The sequence below is a fragment of the Erpetoichthys calabaricus genome, chromosome 5 (assembly GCF_900747795.2).
Source record: "Erpetoichthys calabaricus chromosome 5, fErpCal1.3, whole genome shotgun sequence".
Classification (NCBI taxonomy): domain Eukaryota; kingdom Metazoa; phylum Chordata; class Cladistia; order Polypteriformes; family Polypteridae; genus Erpetoichthys; species Erpetoichthys calabaricus.
The window spans coordinates 226,448,917-226,470,680 of NC_041398.2; the positions used below are offsets into that span (position 1 = coordinate 226,448,917).

The following is a 21,764-nucleotide window of genomic DNA, read 5'->3' on the forward strand; positions in this document are numbered from 1 at the left end:
CTTGATATGAAGTTTTCTTCACAACCTAAAGTACATTACATAAATATGAAATGGCAAAAAATTAATATGTAGGGTAAAGTTCTATAAAGCACAGAGGCCCTACTCAATAAAAAAAAAAAAAATCTCCTTTTCTGTACACTAAGTGAAGATTCTACATCTGGATTAAAACATTTTTTTCCAACAGTTTGATATAATTTCTTTAAACATAACAATGTTTAAAAAAAAAAAAAAAAAAAACAAACAAAAAAAAAAACCTCTGAAGTAACTATGAACACTTGCGATGTTAGAAGAGTCTTCATTTGGGCAACTCGCATGCCCTTTGCAGCAGTTCTCAAGTTCAGCCTAGGGCTGATACAGATCTTCAGGCGTTCAGTGGAAGTGCTGAAAGAATGACAGACACTGTGGGACTAACAAGGTCATAGAAACCAGTCACAGACAGCAATGTCACACTGGAGTGAAATGACAGATAGCACTGGCAGACGTTGCCTTACAATAGGCTGCAAAATAGGAACTGTATGATGAGATGTTTCTCTCTAAGCATCAGATATTGCAGTTTTCAGAAATTGTCCTTTGCACATGTTGGCTAGTTTTCTGCTTTGTTTTCTCAAGAGTTGATCAGGTAACCTTTTAAAATGAGGTTTAGAGAATGCTTTGGGAGTTTCAAATTTGTTGGATTTCCTTTTCAATATATTTTAAAAGAAATGGTCACTAAAACTCATGCACGCTGCAAAAAACCTCATGCAGTAGTTAAGGTAAACCATCCAAGCAGTCTTTATTCATTAATATTCATAAATACACACAGCAGCTTCATTAGAGATTTTTTTATCATGTTTTGTTTCCTCTTCAGGTTGAATGTGGAGTATTAGGAGAGCCTTTTTTTTTGCATGTCAAGGACCTGGAAGCAGATTCTGCCTCTGAAACTGCTACCTACATTTACCTGCTAGAAGTAAAAATTAGTTAAGTGGAATTGATTATCTTTTATATATATATTTATATATATTTCTCTCGTTCCTTTTTCAATGTACACAATGTAACAAGAGTGACAGACCTGAAATTACAATCACCAAACCAAACCCAAAGATAGCTGTTTGTCCACTTTCATTGGCAGTTACAGCACAGAGGACATTGTCTGCGAAGTGGGATGTCATCAAAGAGGAGGTGGCGGAGGCTCATTTCCTTTATTACTCTCTTTTAAATTTAGGTTTTCTAAAGCAACATCTAAAGGCATAATATCTACACAACCCATAGCACCAAAATCAGCAAATTCCCCCCGTTCATCCTCATCTGAGGAGGAACTTTCTTCCCGCATCAAAGTGGAGAGAAGGAGCTCTTGGACAAATAAGCTACGATCTGCACGCTCACTTTCCAAAGATTGCCGCTCTGCCTCCGACATCTTAGGATCATTTAACCTGTGAATAACAAAATGCAGGGAAATACATCAGAAATAAGGTGTTACCCTAATCAAAGCTTTTTTATACTTCAGTCAATACAACAAGAAGAAATTAATGGACCAAAATTTGAAAAAGGGTAAACTTATATTAAACACCTTTTTAGTGCTTACGTTTTTGAGATAAACTTTCTGATAGAATGGATGTCTATAGCTGGACCACAGCAAACAATATATAAATAAAAAAAAATGTCCATGAAAAAAATCTCACATTAGTCGTGTCACATAATCCACATGTCAAGTCATCAGTTGTATGTTCACATAAAGCCAAATTCATGCTTTTTTTTTTTTTTTTGCTAAAGCATTGTTTAAATAATTTAAAAAAAAAAAAAATCACAGCAGTGAACACTGAGAAAACGTAATCACATGAGAACAAGCTTTTCAACTGAAAACAGGACTCTTGACCAATGTAAATGCATCTTCTCCACACATTGCTGCAATTCTCTAGAAGTACATCTTCACATTTAAACAAAAAATGCACACAGAAGTACAGTGGGGCAAAAAAGTATTTAGTCAGCCACCAATTGTGCAAGTTCTCCCACTTAAAAAGATGAGAGAGGCCTGTAATTTTCATCATAGGTATACCTCAACTATGAGAGACAAAATGAGAAAAAAAATCCAGAAAATCACATTGTCTGATTTTTAAAGAATTTATTTGCAAATTATGGTGGAAAATAAGTATTTGGTCACCTACAAACAAGCAAGATATCTGGCTCTCACAGACCTGTAACTTCTTCTGTAAGAGGCTCCTCTGTCCTCCACTCGTTACCTGTATTAATGGCACCTGTTTGAACTCGTTATCAATATAAAAGACACCTGTCCACAACCTCAAACAGTCACACTCCAAACTCCACTATGGCCAAGACCAAAGAGCTGTCAAAGGACACCAGAAACAAAATTAGACCTGCGCCAGGCTGGGAAGACTGAATCTGCAATAGGTAAGCAGCTTGGTGTGAAGAAATCAACTATGGGAGCAATTATTAGAAAATGGAAGACATACAAGACCACTGATAATCTCCCTCAATCTGGGGCTCCACGCAAGATCTCACCCCGTGGGGTCAAAATGATCACAAGAACGGTGAGCAAAAATCCCAGAGCCACACGGGGGGACCTAGAATGACCTGCAGAGAGATGGGACCAAAGTAACAAAGGCTACCATCAGTAACACACTATGCCACCAGGGACTCAAATCCTGCAGTGCCAGACATGTCCCCCTGCTTAAGCCAGTACATGTGCAGGCCCGTCTGAAGTTTGCTTGAGAGCATTTGGATGATCCAGAAGAGGATTGGGAGAAGGTCATATGGTGAGATGAAAAAAAACTCTACTCGTCGTGTTTGGAGGAGAAAGAATGCTGAGTTGCATCCAAACACCACCATACTTACTGTAAAGCATGGGGTTGGAAACATCATGCTTTGGGGCTGTTTTTCTGCAAAGGGACCAGGACGACTGATCCGTGTAAAGGAAAGAATGAATGGGGCCATGTATCATAAGATTTTGAGAGAAAACCTCCTTCCATCAGCAAGGGCATTGAAGATGAAACATGGTTGGGTCTTTCAGCATGACAATGATCCCAAACACACCGCCCGGGTAACGAAGGAGTGGCTTCGTAAGAAGCATTTCAAGGTCTTGGAGTGGCCTACCCAGTCTCAAGATCTCAACCCCATAGAAAATCTTTGGAGGGAGTTGAAAGTCTGTGTTACCCAGCGACAGACCCAAAACATCACTGCTCTAGAGGAGATCTGCATGGAGGAATGGGCCAAAATACCAGCAACAGTGTGTGAAAACCTTGTGATGACTTACAGAAAATGTTTGACCTCTGTCATTGCCAACAAATGGTATATAACAAAGTATTGAGATGAACTTTTGTTATTGACCAAATACTTTTTTTCCACCATAATTTGCAAATAAATTCTTCAAAAATCAGACAATGTGATTTTCTGGATTTTTTTTTCTCATTTTGTCTCTCATAGTTGAGGTATACCTATGATGAAAATTACAGGCCTCTCTCATCTTTTTAAGTGAGAGAACTTGCACAATTGGCTGACTAAATACTTTTTTGCCCCACTGTATGAGGCATATTCTCTTTCCAATAATGTCTTCACAAAGTGCATACTTTTTCTTGATAATGTGTGAAATACATCGATATAACTGATGAATTAGGTCTTACTGGGATAGTGAACAGTGAATAATGCAGAGTGGCGGGTATTCAATTTAAAAGCCCAGGTACATCTCAGGGGGTTCCATTTGTGTTCACAAGGGCATTTTTCAGAAGTTGTTCATCTACCAATATTTTAGTAAAAATAGGTTTGGCCATTTGTTATACAAACTGGATGACTTGTAGGTTATCTGACATGAATAACATAACATTTTCATGGATGTTTTGATAAGATTTGGTCACCTAAACTCCTACTACATCAGAAACTTCTAAATTCTACATGAAAAGATGAAATAAAACTTTTTTCTGAGCCCACAGTATTAAATAAGGTAACATATAAATAAATTGGGGTGGATTATTTTTAAGTACATTTTTCACCTTTATTTTTGAATGTGGTTAAAAAAAATAAGTGGATTGCAGTAAAACGACAGAGAAATTCTCAATTTATAAAATTAATTTTGCTTAAAAAAAAAAAGCTATAATTGCAAAGTAGCTAAAAGTCATTAAACTTACTCAAACCATTCACAAAGCTGAATCTAAACAAAAATAAAAAAAAATTTTTATGATTAAGGATGATTAATTCTTTCCTCATGAGCTAAAGAAATTTACCGTGTCAGGAGAAACTGAGAACTCTGTGTATTATGCTGATTGTTTTCTGAGGTCGTTACATTTGTCGTTGCTGTGGATTGCGTTACTGTGGAGGTGACATTGCTTGTATTAGTTCGTCTTGTTGCATTCCGTGCAGACTCAAGTTGCTGTCGTGCTGCCTGTGCCTGCTGCCTTTCCAGCTGCAACTGCATCTGCAATTGCTGTAACTGGGAGGCTGATGGCCCGGAAGAATTTAGTTGTCCTCCTGCTGAGCGCCTTACCCCTGATAACTGCGATAAAAGCTCTGCAGAAAGAAACAATAAAAAATTAATAGTTTATTATTACCTATTTTAACTTAAATTTTTCATGACACATTACTCTGATCAGAAAACGCCATCCTATCCATTTAGGGTGCAGAGTAAGAATACATCCAAAACTTCAGCAATGGATCAATATAGTCAGGACAAATGTAATAAATGCCAAGCAGCTTCAGAATAAGCTTTAATAGCTCTACATGCAACAACTTAACTTTACTAATATTGAGCAATAATGGCAATTCTTTTCCATTGACTTGTGGTACATTAGATAGGATATTAGCAATTAAGTAAGAAAAGATGACGGTGTTAACAGTGAAGTGAAAGCTATTTAAGAAATTGTTCATTATACAGTATAATCACATTGGTTTATTAATCGTTATTGTCAGTCCTTGGTTCACAACAATCCCTAACTCTCTATTTGATAAATAAGCAAATATTTTATTCCAATAGGATCTAATCAGGAAATTGAGAAGTATGTAAGAGTTATACAGGATATGTATGAGGGAAGTGTGACAGTGGTGACAACTGCAAGTAAGAGTGACAGATACATTCAACGTGGAGGTGGGATTACATCAGGGATCGGCTCTGAGTCATTTCTTATTTGCAATGATGATGGACAGGTTGACAGACGAGATTAGACAGGAGTCCCCATGGACTATGATGTTTGCTGGTGACATTGTGATCTGCAGCGAGAATAGGGAGTAGGTCAAGGAGACCCTGGAGAGTTGGAGGTTTGCCCAAGAGAAGACAGGAATGAAGGTCAGTAGGAACAAGACAGAATACATGTGTGTAAAAGAGAAGGAGGTCAGAGGAATGGTGAGGATGCAGGGAGTAGAGTTGGTGAAGGTGGATGAGTTTAAATACGTGGGATCAACAATTCAGAATAAGAGGGATTGTGGAAGAGAGGTGAAAAACAGTGCAGGCAGGGTGGAATGGGTGGTGGAATGGGTGGAGAAGAGCATCAGGAGTGATATGTGACAGATGGGTATCAGCAAGAGTGAAAGGGAAGGTCTATAGGACAGTATTGAGACCAGCTATGTTATATGGGTTTGGAGACGGTGACACTGACCAGAAAGCAGGAGACAGAGCTGGAGGTGGCAGAGTTAAAGATGCTAAGATTTGCATTGGGTGTGACGAGGATGGACAGGATTAGAAATTAGTACATTAGAGGGTGAATTCAAGTTGGACGGTTTGGAGACAAAATCAGAAAGGCAAGATTGCGTTGGTTTGGACATGTGCCAAGAAAGAGGAAAAGAGGAAATCCTAAGAGAAGGTTTATGGATGTGGTGAGAGAGGACATGCAGGTGGTAGGTTTAACATAGCAAGATGCACAAGACAGGACGATATGGAAGAAGATGGATCCGCTGTGGCAACCCCTAATGAGAGCTGCTGAAAGAAGAATAAGAGCTAAGCAGGGAACATTCCCAAAATATGAGATACAGTGAAACAAATGCCTGAGGACACGCCTCACAAATACAGTCTTAACCAGAATACATTTTGCCTAGCCCATTTTGACAGACATGTGGGCAATGTATAATTCATAGTAGAGTTTTATTGATACTGAGCCAGAACATATTTTTCTTAAACGCAATGTAAGCTTATCAAGAAAAATGCTATTTTAAAACTTTAGCTTATTTCAGAGTTTTGAAATAATGCCTACGCTTTTATTTTAGTCAAAATGTAAAATTTCAACAGTGGCCAGTTTTAACAGCCTCTAACCACCACAAAAGTAAAATAAATCTCTAATGATGTCTTGTGAGACCAGGATTGATTCTCAAAACAGAACACATATCTGGGGACAACCCGTTAAAAAAATTGTAATGAATACCAGCAACATCCAGCACTGAAAAGGCTACACACACAGGGCTGTTTCTTAACAACACCCTTTCCTAATTCATTCAGTTCATGCTCTAAAACAAAAGATTCAGGTATCAAGAAGACAGCAAAAGAAACTGAATAAAAGAATGGACACTGAAAGAAAATAAAAACCTAAAACTGCTTAAATCCATTCAGGAACTCAGTTGCAGAAGGTAACTGAAGCTTAATGATGACTTTGTATTTTGTAATGACAGAGAAGACAGACAGAAACACACATATCTGGTACACTGCAGCTCTGCACTTTCAGCCATTTTTACTGTTGCATCACTGTATGCCACAACAGCAGCAAACTCAGTTTAGAAAATATGCCATGGCTAGATTCTGCCATGGCACGTTTGCTTATCCAATTAGATAGCAATATTATCTTACTTCAGTTAATTGTTTGCATGTGCAGTCAGAAGGTGAGTGCTGTGCCTGTCCGTGCTATACTGGTGTTGTTAGACAGATTTGTTGATTTAGGTGTTTTGTTGCTGTTCATTATCAGCTCTCTGAATGGCAGTACTTTTGATGGAGTGCAAAACACACCATTTATATTGAATGCATATTTTGCAGTGTATATTTTCACAAGCATAGCTGCCAGTTCTTTTAGGCTTACATCAACTCCTACAATATCATTGTTAACGGTGAATAACGGACATCACTTGCAACAAAATATCGTTCACATTTACTATTCCACCATTTATATCTTTGAATGCCAATTATTTTTTAACATGTGCAATGTGCTCTGCGCACACACACGGCACACATTTACATGCTTAATGAGGTTTATTTAGAAGACTGTGACTGCTCATCATAATCAGAAGCTTTATCATAATCAGAATCAGACACACTCACTGGCTTCACTAACGTACAGAGTGAGCTACAAAAAATAGTCTGTCAATTCACTTTATTAATTACTAGTAGGTTTCAGCCCCTGCTTGCTTTGCTTTACTTTTACATTACTTTTCCGTGATGGCAACATGAATTAGACGATCTACAAGTCTCCAACTTAAAGTTGGAATCTGAACAATATATTCGATCTCTTTACGCTGTTCTGTTATTTCACCGATTAATAATTTCCATTTATTTATGCCAATGTGATCTTTACCATCAATATTTTGAGATTTTCAAATTTTAGTACTTTCATTATCTCTAACCTGCTCTGCATGTGTATCACGCCAACGTTTTTGAATCTCTTTACAACATTCTACTTTGTCATCTACTCTTTGTCTTATTTCCGGCCCTGGGTAAATCTCTTGGCACAAAGACACTTCTCACGGGACTTGAAAGTATCTCTCTGAAAAAGTCACGTCTCGTCCCAGGCTAAAAAGTCTTGTTTCATCCAAGGATTTTTTTTTATATAAGAGAGAGATTTTATATCTTATTAGTAGCCTCACTAACTGCATAATTCTGCCCTCCTGCTAAAGAATTGGATATTATGTCATTAGAGCAGTCGGTCTCGTGCTTCAAGGCAAGACTATGAGCTAAAGCCACACAAATGTCTAGCAAGTATGGACATTTTCCAATAAAGACTCAATATCTGAAAATGAGATAACCAGTTGGTTTGAAATTTCCATTTGATTTTTACTTGCTACAAAATAAAGCTGGTAGTGCCCATGGAAGCATTTCCTTATTTCACAACATCCTGAAGGCGTGCAAAGTTAATTGAGGATTCAGGAGTAAGTGTGGGTAATGTTCAAGATGGAATGTCACAATCTCCAAGGTTGGCTCCTACTTGATTCCTGAGCTGCCAGGGCTAAGAAACTGAGAAACTGGAAAGGCTGAGGGAAGGACAAATGTAAGCATTTCCATTACAGTCAGAGAATGAATGTGAACAGTCCATTCCTTTATGGGTTTTTATTAGACAGCAATTCACATTTTGACATTCATAGAGTTAATTAAAAGTTAATTAAAATTTCAGTGCACTCTCAAAAAATATAGAAATTTTTGCTTCAGAACTCACTTCACAAAGGGAAATAAATTGTAAGAAATTTTTTAGACCAGCACAGTTTCTCCATTTAAGTTAAAGCAGGTGATCATAGGATGCTCGGTGGATTATGACCATGTTCTATTAAAGTATCTATCTATCTGTCTATCCATCTATTTAGGTTAAGTGACCCAACCCTGCAGTTACTGTCCTTTCAATAAATTAACCTCAAAAACATTTCTATCAAAGCCTCTACATACCTTTCTGGTTTAATACTGGTTAATACGGATCGCACAGGACAAAAGAAACATCCTGGCTCTTCACAGGTATGTCTGGTAAAGAAAGCCCAGAAGACTTCAATGGAGGTAGGCATGGTGGCAGACAATACTTCTATGCTGATTATTTGACCCACACTGCACAAGCATGCAAGGCCATGTCTCCGGTGATCAAGAAGGCTCAACAAGTTGGTCTCTCCATTTTCATGATTTTTCCAGGTGAAGCTTTGGATCTCCTTTTCAGGATGGCACGAACTGTACAATAACAAGCACTTAATGCCATGCACTTGGTCACTTTGACTGCTTTATGTATGCTATTCCAGTACAGTTTAACTGTCTCCCTATACATTGATCAGTGATGGCAGATGGACTTGTGGCCCTATGGGACTTCTCATTGACCTGTGTGTTTTATCGATTCTAACTTAATTCATTTTCTTAAATAGCTCCAGGGTGGTGTGGGTTTTGAGTGGTGGAGTGTCGGGTCTTCAAAATTTATACATGAAAATGTCTTCTCCCCCCCCCCCCCCCAATTTGTTATTGAGGTCAATAAAAAGTTGATTACAAAAGAGAGTCTTCTTTTATGGTACTTTAGTTCTGAACTATTAATGATGCATTATGTCCAGAAAGAAATAATGATTACAAGGTGGTTTTGATTATATGGCAACAATTTGGTAAATACTGAGTTGATCATTTATATCTGAATTAAGGATAAAACAAAAACATTTTAAAAAAGTAAAACTCCAGTCTTTATGTGAAACCACCGTATAGTAAACTACTTGCTCATTTCCATATTTCATTCCACACTGCAAACAGAATTCAACAGAATGAAAGCCTGTCTTTTATACTTGGTAATACCGACAGATATTAGAGGAACAATACCAGCTTAAAATATTCTGAATAGCAAACATCAGCTGCGTTCCTGACATACTGTGCATGTAAGCAGAGATCTAAAAGCAGGCTGAGACTGATGTGCACTGCAAGTTTACCACATGACAAGGTTTTAATCAACAATTTCAAATAATCTCTTCAATGAAAATAAACACTTGGCATCCTTTACATGTAAAACCACTGTTTGTCCGAAGAACTCAATTTTAAATTGCAAAAATAAATAGGTTGTAAGTATCATAAGGTTTACTTGTGCAATTTCGTGCACTAGTCTCAAACCTGAATATTGCTTAGGAACATCCAAGTGATGCACTTTTATATTACTATCACTGATCACCACAATCACGAGAGGAGGTACACATTTACAATAGTCTTCAAAAAATAAAGTTCACATCTTTAAACTTGTATTTTTGCTTGTTTTATACACCAAAATAAACTGCATCAGCAAATGAAGATGTATGCAGAAGTTTGGGCACTCATATGTTTCACTGAATCTCTTAATGAAAATCATTTAACAGAATCTTTGAATGGTATAAACTTAAACTTGACTCATGAATGCACATTAAAAAAATCTAACCTTGTACAGATGTACTTAAACAGATTTAATTCCGTCTCCATTCTTTTAAGTTTTGCTTCATGTTCCACCTTCAGCAGGCAATACTCCTAAAGAGTATAATACTCTTCACCTAAATTAACAAACTTTAAACTTGTCTTAGAAGCCTCTGTTGAAGTTAAAATGGAGGATAGCCCATGAAAATTCTTTTTTGCACCTTTCGTTTTATGAAAAGATGAGATAAAATCTTGCACTCATCACCTAAGAAGCAAAACGTCTACTTTTTCTAACAAAATTCCAATGTTAATATCTAAATTTACAATTAGCACAGATACTAAGCAGTCTTTATGCACCCTTTCTACAAAATAGATGGTCAAACTTATCTGCTGCCACCTACCCTTCACACCTCTACATATTTTATTCAGCTGCTCCCAACAACCACAGCACCAGACTTAGCACCTTTATCACACAGGCCACATACTGTATACAAGGGGGGACCCAAAAATAACTGGAATTTTGTTGTTGTTAGGTTGGTACTTTTAGTACGTGGTTGGGCCGCTACGGCAATCTAGTTACACTCTTCACAAGTCAGTCTGCCAAGTGCCATCAGTCTGGAAGGTTGTGCTTGTGTTCAGTGAATTTTTTTGTAAAAGTAGGTTGCACAATAGTGTGAAAAGGAAACGCCCTGATTTGTGGGAGTCAGGCGATTGGTTCTTTCATCATGACAACGCTCCATCTCACACTGCTCTCAGCATTCGCCAATTTTTGGCAAGAAACGGTATGACGACCCTGAACCACCCACTCTACTCACCAGATTTAGCTCCGTGTGATTTCTTTTTGTTCCCTCGGATGAAAAAAGCCTTGAAAGGAAGGCGTTTTGCTGACGTTGAAGAGGTAAAACAAGAAATGACCAGAGCATTAATGGGCATTACTTCAGACGAATTTAAAAAATGTTTCAAACAACGGAACAAACGGTTAGATAAGTGTATTTCCGCCAATGGAGAGTACTTTGAAGGAGACTAATTGCAGTTTGTACAGAAAATGAAATTAAACACGTTTTAAAAATATTTCCGGTTATTTTTGGGTCCCCCCCTCGTATGTATATATCTCTTCATGTCTCCTGTCTATCATCCACCAATCATTACCTTGGTCTTTCTTGCATTTACCTCGATCACCAGGTTTATATTTCTGAACCTACCCCTTAGCTTTTGCTATCAGAACAAGTTCATTGGTATAGAATAGTACTTACAGCAATGCTTTACACATTTCTATCCTCCATCAATATCTCAAAAAGCAAAGGACCCCGAACGGATCTCTTATGAAGCCCCATCTTCACCTCAAAAAAACTTTATAACCACCCCATCCGAGATCCTACCCAATTCCTACCAGCCTCTCCCCTGTTGGTTAAGAGTATCATTTTCAATTAAAAAAGTGACTCCCGTGAGGCTATAGTTTCCTGCTTAAGATGTGAGCCAATTATTCTGGTAGTGTAAATTTAACATTATTTTAGCAAAAGAGATAATTGACATACCGATTATGCTATACAAGTTTTTCTTCTGTTTGCCATGGATGCTTTTCATATTGTTTGCCATTGCACAGCACTGCTCACTATTCTATCAAACTTTTTCTCTCCATTGTACATGACAATGTGTGATTTTTTTTTTTTTTTCGGCCATCACTAGAAGCTACATGGAGTACGTAGCCTTCAAAAAATTATATTTGTGGGTGGAGTATTTCAGCACCATAGCATAAATTATACTCCATCAAGGAATAGAGTTCATGGTCACAGTGCCACGTAGGAACACTACTAAAAGCCATTTTATTACAAAATCTTTGCAAAATGTATTTCGCACCAAAAAATGTGCTACATGTGCTTAATAATGTGTTGTGCATACTGAAAATGTGCTACATGTCATAGCCAAATGAGTATTGAATAAACAAAGTTTGCTGTAAAATCTTGACAAAAAAGTATCACATTCTAAATGTCCTATTCATGCACTTAAAATGTAAAGTACATTAGCAAGCTGTGTCATGTTCACAGTCGGACCTTTTCTAATAATCTGACTTCACAGGTTAGCACTGTTCCCCCAACAGCACCACTGACCTAAATTCAAATGCTTGCCCTATCGATGTCTGCACCTTTTCATCCTCTTCCACGAGACTCGAGTTTACAGCCACTTTCAATACCTAATGAAAAAAGTTTAAGAGGTGCTACCTTGTTAAATTAACTATGAACAGCTTAAACATAAAATTACATGGTTCATTCATGTTGCTTCCCCTACTTCAAAATCCTCTTTGTGAATACTTCTTTAAAAAGGTTTTCAGCTTTTAAACTAAGCTAGCCATTTCTTCTACTCTGATCTGTTCATTTTCACTCATTGCAATTAATCACTTCCTTTCTACCATCAGGACTTTATTTAAATGTGTTAAGCTAACACACAGGCATTTATTCATAAGTTATTTCTATTTACTTGCAAAAAAAAACAAAAAAAAAAAACTGACAAACTGTCCCCTAAAATTTAATCCTACCCTAAAGTAATCTTAAATACTGTCTACATTATACCTGCCTTACATTATATCCCTGCCCACAAAGTTCAGCATCAAAAAAAACATGAACCCAAGGCACTAGCAGGCAGGTAAAAATGAACACCACACCACTGCTGAAAACAAAATATTGTTCTCAGCATTCCTATAAGAAAAAGTAAAAACTTGTATAGGATATAATTCAGGATGCAGTGGTAGGTGGAATGATGTTTAAGGGGATGTATTTTAAAGCATGCACTAGTAGAAATTTTCTCATAGTTCTCTACTCCATTTTGGGGATGGAAAAACCCCAATGCATTCTAGCAACAGCCCTCACCTCACCTTTGTTTTAGACGGTATTGACATTACTTCATGTGTCCTATAAATAAACGGAAGTACTGAGTTTTGAAAAAAACGAGTGTTTTAGCAGTATTGTGGTAGGATTCAGAGCTGCCCATGATGCAGTACAATGATGCTAAGAAAATTTCAGCTGGAAGGATATTTACATTAATTACAAAATGTTAACAGAATAGAATGAAGTAATACAGAATTGAATTCTTTACTTGCTGCTGGGACATAAACGCTTAAAAGAAAAGGTACATCTGGCTTTTTTGTAGCCAAAATATTTAAAAAATATATTTTTTAAACTTACCTGCTATAGGATCCATTGCTTCCCTATTGCTTGGAGAATATGAAGAACTCTGTGACGATGAGAGACCACCAGTGGAGCTGCTAGTAAAGTGCATGTTTGACCTTCGTGCTCGAGGTCCTCCCAAACCCCGACCAGGGTGAAACATCCTACGTACGTGCCGAACACCACTGGATTCATCATAATCAAGCAATTAAAGACAACAGCACATAACAAAATGGAAAAGGAAGTGTGAAAAATGCAGTTACACAATTCAGAAATCAAGATGTATAATATTCAACATGCAAATCTAAGATATACCTAGAAAGTGAACAGTTTATCTCAAACAAAATTATATTAAGTGCTACATCATGCCTTCGATGCAACCTAGTAATACTCATTTCTCAGCATTCCATTTAAAAAAAAGGATATTAAATCTCTAGGAGCTCTGTGTTCAAGTGTAAGATGGGCTGCAAAGTCATCTGTGACATGATTGGGATCTCCACCTGGTAATGCTGCACATATTGGACATATCTATAAAAAGAGACAGACAAGCACATAAAGAAAGTTCTACACATGTTTAAGTATTATATTTTTTAAACAAAATCTAACATGTGGAAAAACAGGTTTAACATGATTTTTCTGATCTTAAGCTCAAAAATTAGAATTACTTTCATTAATGATTAATTTAGCACATTTGCCTTTTATCACATGGATTAAATGGAACACCAAATATTATTGTAATTACTCCCCACCCCAACATTTAGTCACTAATCTCAACACAAGAAGCAACCTCAACATTGTTCATATTACGGTGTGTTCAGTGGTTTATATATGATGAACAAAGATTCCTATTCCATAAACATGAGGCACCCTTTCACAAGTATGCTTTCTCTGATGGGGCAACATGTCATATAGTACAATTTACATCGCAATATAAACATTTGTTTTTAAGTGATAAAGCACTTATGGGTTAGAAAATATCTCACCACATTAACAGTCTACTTCCAGTTCAGAAGACACAGTAAGGCCTTCTGAGGTCTCGCCACCTTGAAATCATAGTCAAGAAAATCATTTATCACACGAATCACTGTTTCTCCAGGTTCTAAATCTTTCCACTGTCAAAAGTTTTTGTGAATACCGTCATGCCTTCCAGCAAAGGATATACTCTACGTACTATATGCTAATGTTAAATAGCATCGTTACCCATCTACTTATGTATTTATTTATCTACACAGCTTCTGTAAAAAGCCAAAACATCCTCCTGGGGATGAATAAAGTTCAGTCTATTGGAGTTCAAAGCATGAGGTGTGAAATACTTTTGGTTCTGAGGTGGTTTAAAACCATCTTTAAATGTAACTTTGTCGGGGAGGTCAAAAAAACTGCCTTTACATTTGACACCTAAAGTTAACTTTCTTAGTTACTGGCAGACTAATAAAAAATAATAATAATCAGTTTAATCAGTTCTACTTTCCCCTTTTCGTCTAACTAATGAACATTTTAACCTGCTGAGTGAACATTAACATTTTACTAGAAATGTTACCAAATTAGGTAAGTATTTTGTGAAATAATGATAAAAATATAAATATGTATATGTAAATTATAAATAGTACAGTAATCCCTCCTCCATCGCGGGGGTTGCGTTCCAGAGCCACCCGCGAAATAAGAAAATCCGCGAAGTAGAAACCATATGTTTATATGGTTATTTTTATATTGTCATGCTTGGGTCACAGATTTGCGCAGAAACACTGGAGGTTGTAGAGAGACAGGAACGTTATTCAAACACTGCAAACAAACATTTGTCTCTTTTTCAAAAGTTTAAACTGTGCTCCATGACAAGACAGAGATGACAGTTCTGTCTCACAATTAAAAGAATGCAAACATATCTTCCTCTTCAAAGGAGTGCTTGTCAGGAGCACAGAATGTCACATAGATAGAGAAAAGCAAACAAATCAATAGGGCTGTTTGCTTTTAAGTATGCGAAGCACCGCGGCACAAAGCTGTTGAAAGCGGCAGCTCACACCCCCTCCGTCAGGAGCAGACAAAGAGAGAGAGAGACAGAGTTTGTTTTTCAATCAAAAATCAATACGTGCCCTTCGAGCTTTTAAGTATGCGAAGCACCTTGCTGCATGTCGTTTCAGGAAGCAGCTGCACAAAAGATAGCAACGTGAAGATAATCTTTCAGCATTTTTAGACGAGGGTCCGTATCGTCTAGGTTTGCGAACAGCCCCCCTGCTCAATCCCCCTACGTCAGGATCACAGATAGTCAGCGCAAGAGAGAGAGAAAAGTAAGTTGGGTAGCTTCTCAGCCATCTGCCAATAGCGTCCCTTGTATGAAATCAACTGGGCAAACCAACTGAGGAAGCATGTACCAGAAATTAAAAGACCCATTGTCCGCAGAAATCCGCGAACCAGCAAAAAATCCGCGATATATATTTAAATATGCTTACATATAAAATCCACGATGGAGTGAAGCCGCGAAAGGCGAAGCGCGATATAGCGAGGGATCACTGTATATGTAGTTTTTCAGAAGAGTATTCCAGACACTTCACACATAATGGATTTCATTTTTGCAGTTACAAGTACTAGCAAGTCATCCTGCTGCAACCATAAACCACATGCGTACAACAACATACAGTATACCACCAGTGGCAGGAGATGGTTAGAGTGAAATGGAGCAGCACACCAAAAAGTGAAGCCAGCTTTCATCTTGAATCCAGGGATGGATTAACATAAAAAAAAAAAAAATTATTACATTTCCCTATCATATGGGAATTTAGACATCTAGATAAAAGCTAGTTCAGACCTAGTAATCTAGGGACATCTCTATATCACGTAAAAAAAAAATAAAAACGTATTATCTTATCAAATATGAAATGGAAGTTACTATAAAACAGTGGATACATCCTATGAACACAGTTCTTGAAATTACAAATTTAGATCATGTGTTCAAGTCAAAAAATTATTTTAACAGAAGAATAATGTTAAATCCTAGAATGATTAAAGGAATATAATAGTGAAATCTGTTGGACACAGCAGGTCTCTAGTCAGCTGAAAACAACCCAACTTTCTATCTATGAAAGAATATGGAACAAATACTTATCAAATCAGTTTGTTTAAATAACATTTGTGACTACATTCCTATCAACAATTTAAAATAGGGATAAATTGTGACGTCATATGTATTGAGAAGTATTAAATAAAATGCATTCAGTCGTTTCTGAAAAATGCTTTGAAACATTTAAATGCAAATCTTCTATTTCTTTAGAATAAAGTTTAAAATAAATCAAAAATCATTGCTGTGTTCAGCATACTTTGGCCCAACACTGACAGCATCACATTTGTGTTTGATTTGGTTATATGACGACTTTGTCTCACAAAAATTAAAAAGGTAAATAGTCATTCAGTCAATTCCACAGACAGCTAACAAACAAAAAAAAATCCAAAATAACAATTTAGTTTTTGTTTGGGGAAAAACATTTATCAGTAACATACCCAAAAGTTCAGTACCAACCAGGATCTGCTAAGAAGTTCAGAACCATTTTCTTAATACTGTTTATACGTCTCATTAGCCTCCTGAGATGCTAAACTAGGGTAAGGGTTCACAGGATCTCAATTTAGCTGAATAATTCTAAAAACTGCTTTGATATAATCATCACGGTGCCTAGCTTGGTATAAGAAAATTAATAAGATTCATTTAGCAGTAAAAATTTTAAAGTACTTTTGATAATAATGACCCTATACACCTACACCCTTGTAATTTAATTGTACAAAAAATAAATAAAATAATGCAATTAAATAAAGCAAGAGCTCAAGTTTGTTTACAAATGACTAAAAAAAGTTGCTGAAATGCTTATCACTTAGTGGGCACACACATTTTTCTTTTGATCGCTGCAACATAATATCAAGACCATTTAGTGCTGTGCAAAGCTCAATAAAGGAGAGCAAAACATGTAAAAAATCTATTAAGTAATTTATTTGCACCTTGAAAAATAATCTACTCACCCATTGATTGCAAAATGTTTATGATCCTTTAAGACAACAAAAAAAAATTCAATGACTGCAGGAGTTTACTACTTTTCTAAAATTTCAAAGACAAACTAATGAGTTTATTAACACAATATCGTCTAATTTTAACATCCATCCTGCCTTCTATACCTTGGACATCGCTGCTAGCCCATATTTTTTTTTATTACTTTGAGATAAAAGATGCTGTCTGAGTAAAAACCTGCAGTTTCTCTGTAATATGTTTAAGGATGTGTCAAGGGAGTGACTTGTTAGTTCTATTTTATAATACCCCCACACAGTGGACAGTACCATGGCCATATATAGTATGCCCTCCATAAATGATGGTATTCCCCTACTGAGTGGAATATGCCTATAGCCATCTTTATAAACCTGAATAAGAAAAAGCATCATCATCAAATGTGGGAGCATTAAATATCACTGTGATAGATTCCACCACTGATATGGTTATTGTAAAAAAATAAATTAAAAATTGTGACAAAAGTAGTTCTTATCAAAGCTGCCCCTGTCAGGGCTTTTTAGGATTAATAATCAGTCAACTCAAATGTTGATTATTTTTTGACATTTCAAATATTCCCATGCACTCACAAACCATCAAATGCTTCAATTAAGTGGAACATTTGTGTGACGCATTGCCAGTGAACAGGATAGAAATCAAAGTTAGGCAGGGTCAGTAAAACAAATTCAATCTGCAAACTCTGCAAAGGATAAAATCAAATACACAGGCAACACAATCAAACTCACAGTTCACAAGAAGAGAAAGCACAACATAGATATCCACCAGGAAAACACCTCCACACGTGAAACATTACCATTAGTCAGCAGGTTTTCCCTCCACAAGTTAATTTCCTCATCAGAATAGGCAGAAGGGTATTCCATTGCTTTCTCACACAATGTACTATAAGTTGGTAAAAATGTTGGTTAGGGGCATGCGCTGATTACAGCATGTTGCCTGCAGCAATGGAAAAAGAATGCAAAGACGAAGCAGGAGGATGCCTCACATCCACACGACCAACAAAGCAAAAACCCGGCTGAGGGGGGAAAAAAAAATGGTGCATGGGCAATCCACACAGGTTCTAACTTCCATTTTTCTGAGGTCTTCAGAAGTAAGGAAGTGGATAACCTCCCAGCAATAGACTACTAAGAAGGTCCTGAGTGATGTAGAAATTCTAGAGGGAGAAGTACTGCTCAGATTAAATAGGCTGAAATCAAACAAATTACCAGGACCAGATAATATTTCTTAAGGAGGCTAGCAAGTACATATGTAAACCCTTGACATATTTTTAGGAAGTCGCTGCATACTGGGGAGAATCTGAAGGACTGGAAAATGGCAAATATTATCCCATCTCTCTATTATAAAAAAAAAATCTTGGAAGACGAGACATGATTTTCTCAGAGACACTTTAACGTCCTGCAAGACAAGGCCGTGAGACAAAAGGACAGCTGCTGTACAGGATTTTAAATATTCGAAGGGCCGCGCGACATGCAGATCATGCAGCAAGCCAGCAGCAAATCCGACCGCATCTCCTTAGCATGCATTCAGCCCCCCTCTTCACAACACGAGCGGTAGATACGTGAAGTGGCTGGTACATCGCGCACCCCGAGTTGGAATTGGGGGTGGGCGAGTGAAGCGAGCAGGGGGCAAAGCCCCCTAGTTATATAAAGAGTGACCAGGAAGATCCAAGCAAATATAAGCCAAGAAGCTTGACGTGCATCACAGGAAAACTGATTGAAGGAATTATTAAGGATAAGACTGAGTAGCATATGGCAAGTATTGGAGTTTTTCTGATAGTTGGCATGGGTTCAGAGGGAGGTCACGTTTTAACAACATGATGGAAATTTATGAGGAACCAATAAAAGGATATGATCAGAGTGGAGCATATGATATTGCTTATACTGACTTTCAGAAAGCATTTAATAAGGTGCCACATGAGAGGTTGGGCATCAAACTAAAAGAAGTGGGAGTTCAGAGTGATGTTTGTAGATGGGTGCAGAATTGGCTCAGACACAGGAAGCAGAGTGTTATGGTGTGAGGAACCTTATCAGAATTGGCTGATGTTAAGAGTGGTGTTCTACAGGGGTTAAGTGCTAGGGCCACTTCTATTTTAATATAGTAGGGGGCGGCCCCTGCTCACTTCGCTCGTCCACCCCCGTGTTTGGTTTACTGGATATACAATTTAAAGAGATTGTTATTTTCATGGGAATTGTTACATATGCATTATTTTCACTTTTACTTTAAAAACTTTTATAAAAACAATACTTGTCCTTTATTTCCAGCCCCGTGCGTGGTTTCATCTCTTTCTCGCCAGACGTATAATGCTGCTCGCGTTGTGAAGGGAGGAGCGGCTGAACGCACACTAAAGATATGCCGTCGGATCATCTGCTGTCTTTTTGTTGCTTGAGAGCTGCCTGTTCTGCTTGTCGCATGTCATTGTTTTAAGAACTGGCAGCACATGATGCTTGTCTGCCAAAAGCAATCCAACAACTGCTAGGTTAGATGTCTGTGGACTTGTTTTATATGATGGCTCACTGCCTTGTCTTGCATGACATTGTATAAACAATAATTGTCCTTTATTTCTGGCCCCGGGCGTGGTTAAATCTCTTTCTTGTAGGACATATAACGCTGCTCATGTTGTGAAGGGGGGGGGCAGCTGCTGTCGCTCTGCCCTTCGATCATTTTAAAGCCTGTACAGCTGCTGTCCTTTTTGCCACTTCATGTATCTGCTGCTCGCGTTGTGATCGCTTCTCCGTGATCAGAAATATACACCTGACCGAATTGTGTTTTCCTTGAAATTAAACTTGTCGTTGCTTTAACTGTTGCGGGACCACAGATTCTCATAGCGTATGTTCCATTATTCATTGTGTAAATCTACGTTTTGTGCATTCAATGATGCGAATGTGAAAAGATTTTGTTTTCTGCTCTTTGCCTTTTATTTCTGACCTCACTTTGTCCTACTATTTTTTCAATTACACCTGGTCCTGATGATTAATTTCCTTTTGTTTGCGCTAATGCGATCTTTAAGTCGTCGACATTTCATTTATAACGTATTGTTCTTTATACGCTTTATATGCACTGAGACCCCCTGCATCTGTGTGTGCTGCGTGCCTTTACACTACTGATTTTTTTTTTTTTTGCTGGCCGCGCTCTGTTGCTTGCTTGTAAGTAGGGTGTGTCTTGCAAGAATCTCATGTTCTAGTATACAGTGAGGAACATAAGTATTTGAACACCCTGCGATTTTGCAAGTTCTCCCACTTAGAAATCGTGGAGGGGTCTGAAATTTACATTGTAGGTGCATTCCCACTGTGAGAGACAGAATGTAAAAAAAAAATTCAGGAAATCACATTGTATGATTTGTACAGAATGTATTTGTATTGCACTGCTGCACATAAGTATTTGAACACCTGAGAAAATCAGTGTTAATATTTGGTACAGAAGCCTTTGTTTGCAATTACAGAGGTCAAACATTTCCCGAAGTTCTTGACCAGGTTTGCACACACTGCAACAGGGATTTTGGCCCACTCCTCCACATAGATCTCCTCTAGATCTGTCAGGTTCCGGGGCTGGAGCTGAGCAACACGGAGTTTCAGCTCCCTCCAAATATTTTCAATTGGATTTAGGTCTGGAGACTGGCTAGGCCACTCCAGAACCTTGATATGCTTCTTACGGAGCCACTCCTTGGTTATCCTGGCTGTGTGCTTCGGGTCATTGTCATGTTGGAAGACCCAGCCACGACCCATCTTCAGTGCTCTGACTGAGGGAAGGAGGTTGTTGCTCAAAATCTCACAATACATGGCCCCATTCATCCTCTCCTTAATACAGTGCAGTCGTCCTGTCGCCTTCGCAGAAAAGCACCCCCAAAGCATGATGTTTCCACCCCCATGCTTCACAGTAGGGATGGTGTTCTTGGGATGCAACTCCTCCTCCTTTTTCCTCCAAACACAGCGAGTGAAGTTTAGACCAAAAAGTTCTATTTTGGTCTCATCTGACCACATGACTTTCTTCCATGCCTCCTCTGGATCATCCAGATGGTCACTGGCAAACTTCAGACGGGCCTGGACATGTGATGACTTGAGCAGGGGAACCTTCCGTGCAATGCGTAATTTGAAACCATGACGGCATAGTGTTCTACCGACAGTGACCTTTGAAACTGTGGTCCCAGCTCTCTTCATGTCATTGACCAGCTCCTCCCATGTAGTTCTGGGCTGATTCCTCACCTTTCTTATCATCTGTGATACCCCACGAGGTGAGATCTTGCATGGAGCCCCAGTCTGAGGGAGACTTTAGCCTCTTCCATTTTCTGACAATTGCTCCAACAGTTGATCTTTTTTCACCAAGCTGCTTGGCAATTACCCCGTAGCCCTTTCCAGCCTTGTGGAGATCCACAATTTTGTCTCTGGCGTCTTTTGACAGCTCTGTGGTCTTGCCCATGGTAATAGTAGGAGTCTGACTGACTGTGGGATGGACAGGCGTCTTTAAAGAGCTCAGACAGGTGCTACGAATTAAGATTACTAAGTGGAGTAGAGGTGGACATCTTAAAGGCAGAGTAACAGGTCTTTGAGAGCCAGAACTCTTGCTGATTGCC

The 21,764-nt window shown here is 38.0% G+C and overlaps 1 protein-coding gene across 1 annotated transcript in view; it reads right to left on the minus strand.

Moving 5' to 3' along the window:
• Positions 1–747: 747 nt before the first annotated feature.
• Positions 748–21,764, minus strand: part of kcmf1 (potassium channel modulatory factor 1) — an 85,011-nt gene continuing 63,994 nt past the window's right edge. The window contains exons 4-7 of the mRNA XM_028802605.2: positions 13,588–13,689; positions 13,180–13,357; positions 4,212–4,494; positions 748–1,409 (exon numbers count right to left, since the gene is read on the minus strand). Of these exons, the coding sequence (XP_028658438.1) occupies positions 1,148–1,409; positions 4,212–4,494; positions 13,180–13,357; positions 13,588–13,689 (825 nt within the window). The 3' untranslated portion in view covers positions 748–1,147. The remainder of the gene's footprint in view (positions 1,410–4,211; positions 4,495–13,179; positions 13,358–13,587; positions 13,690–21,764) is intronic.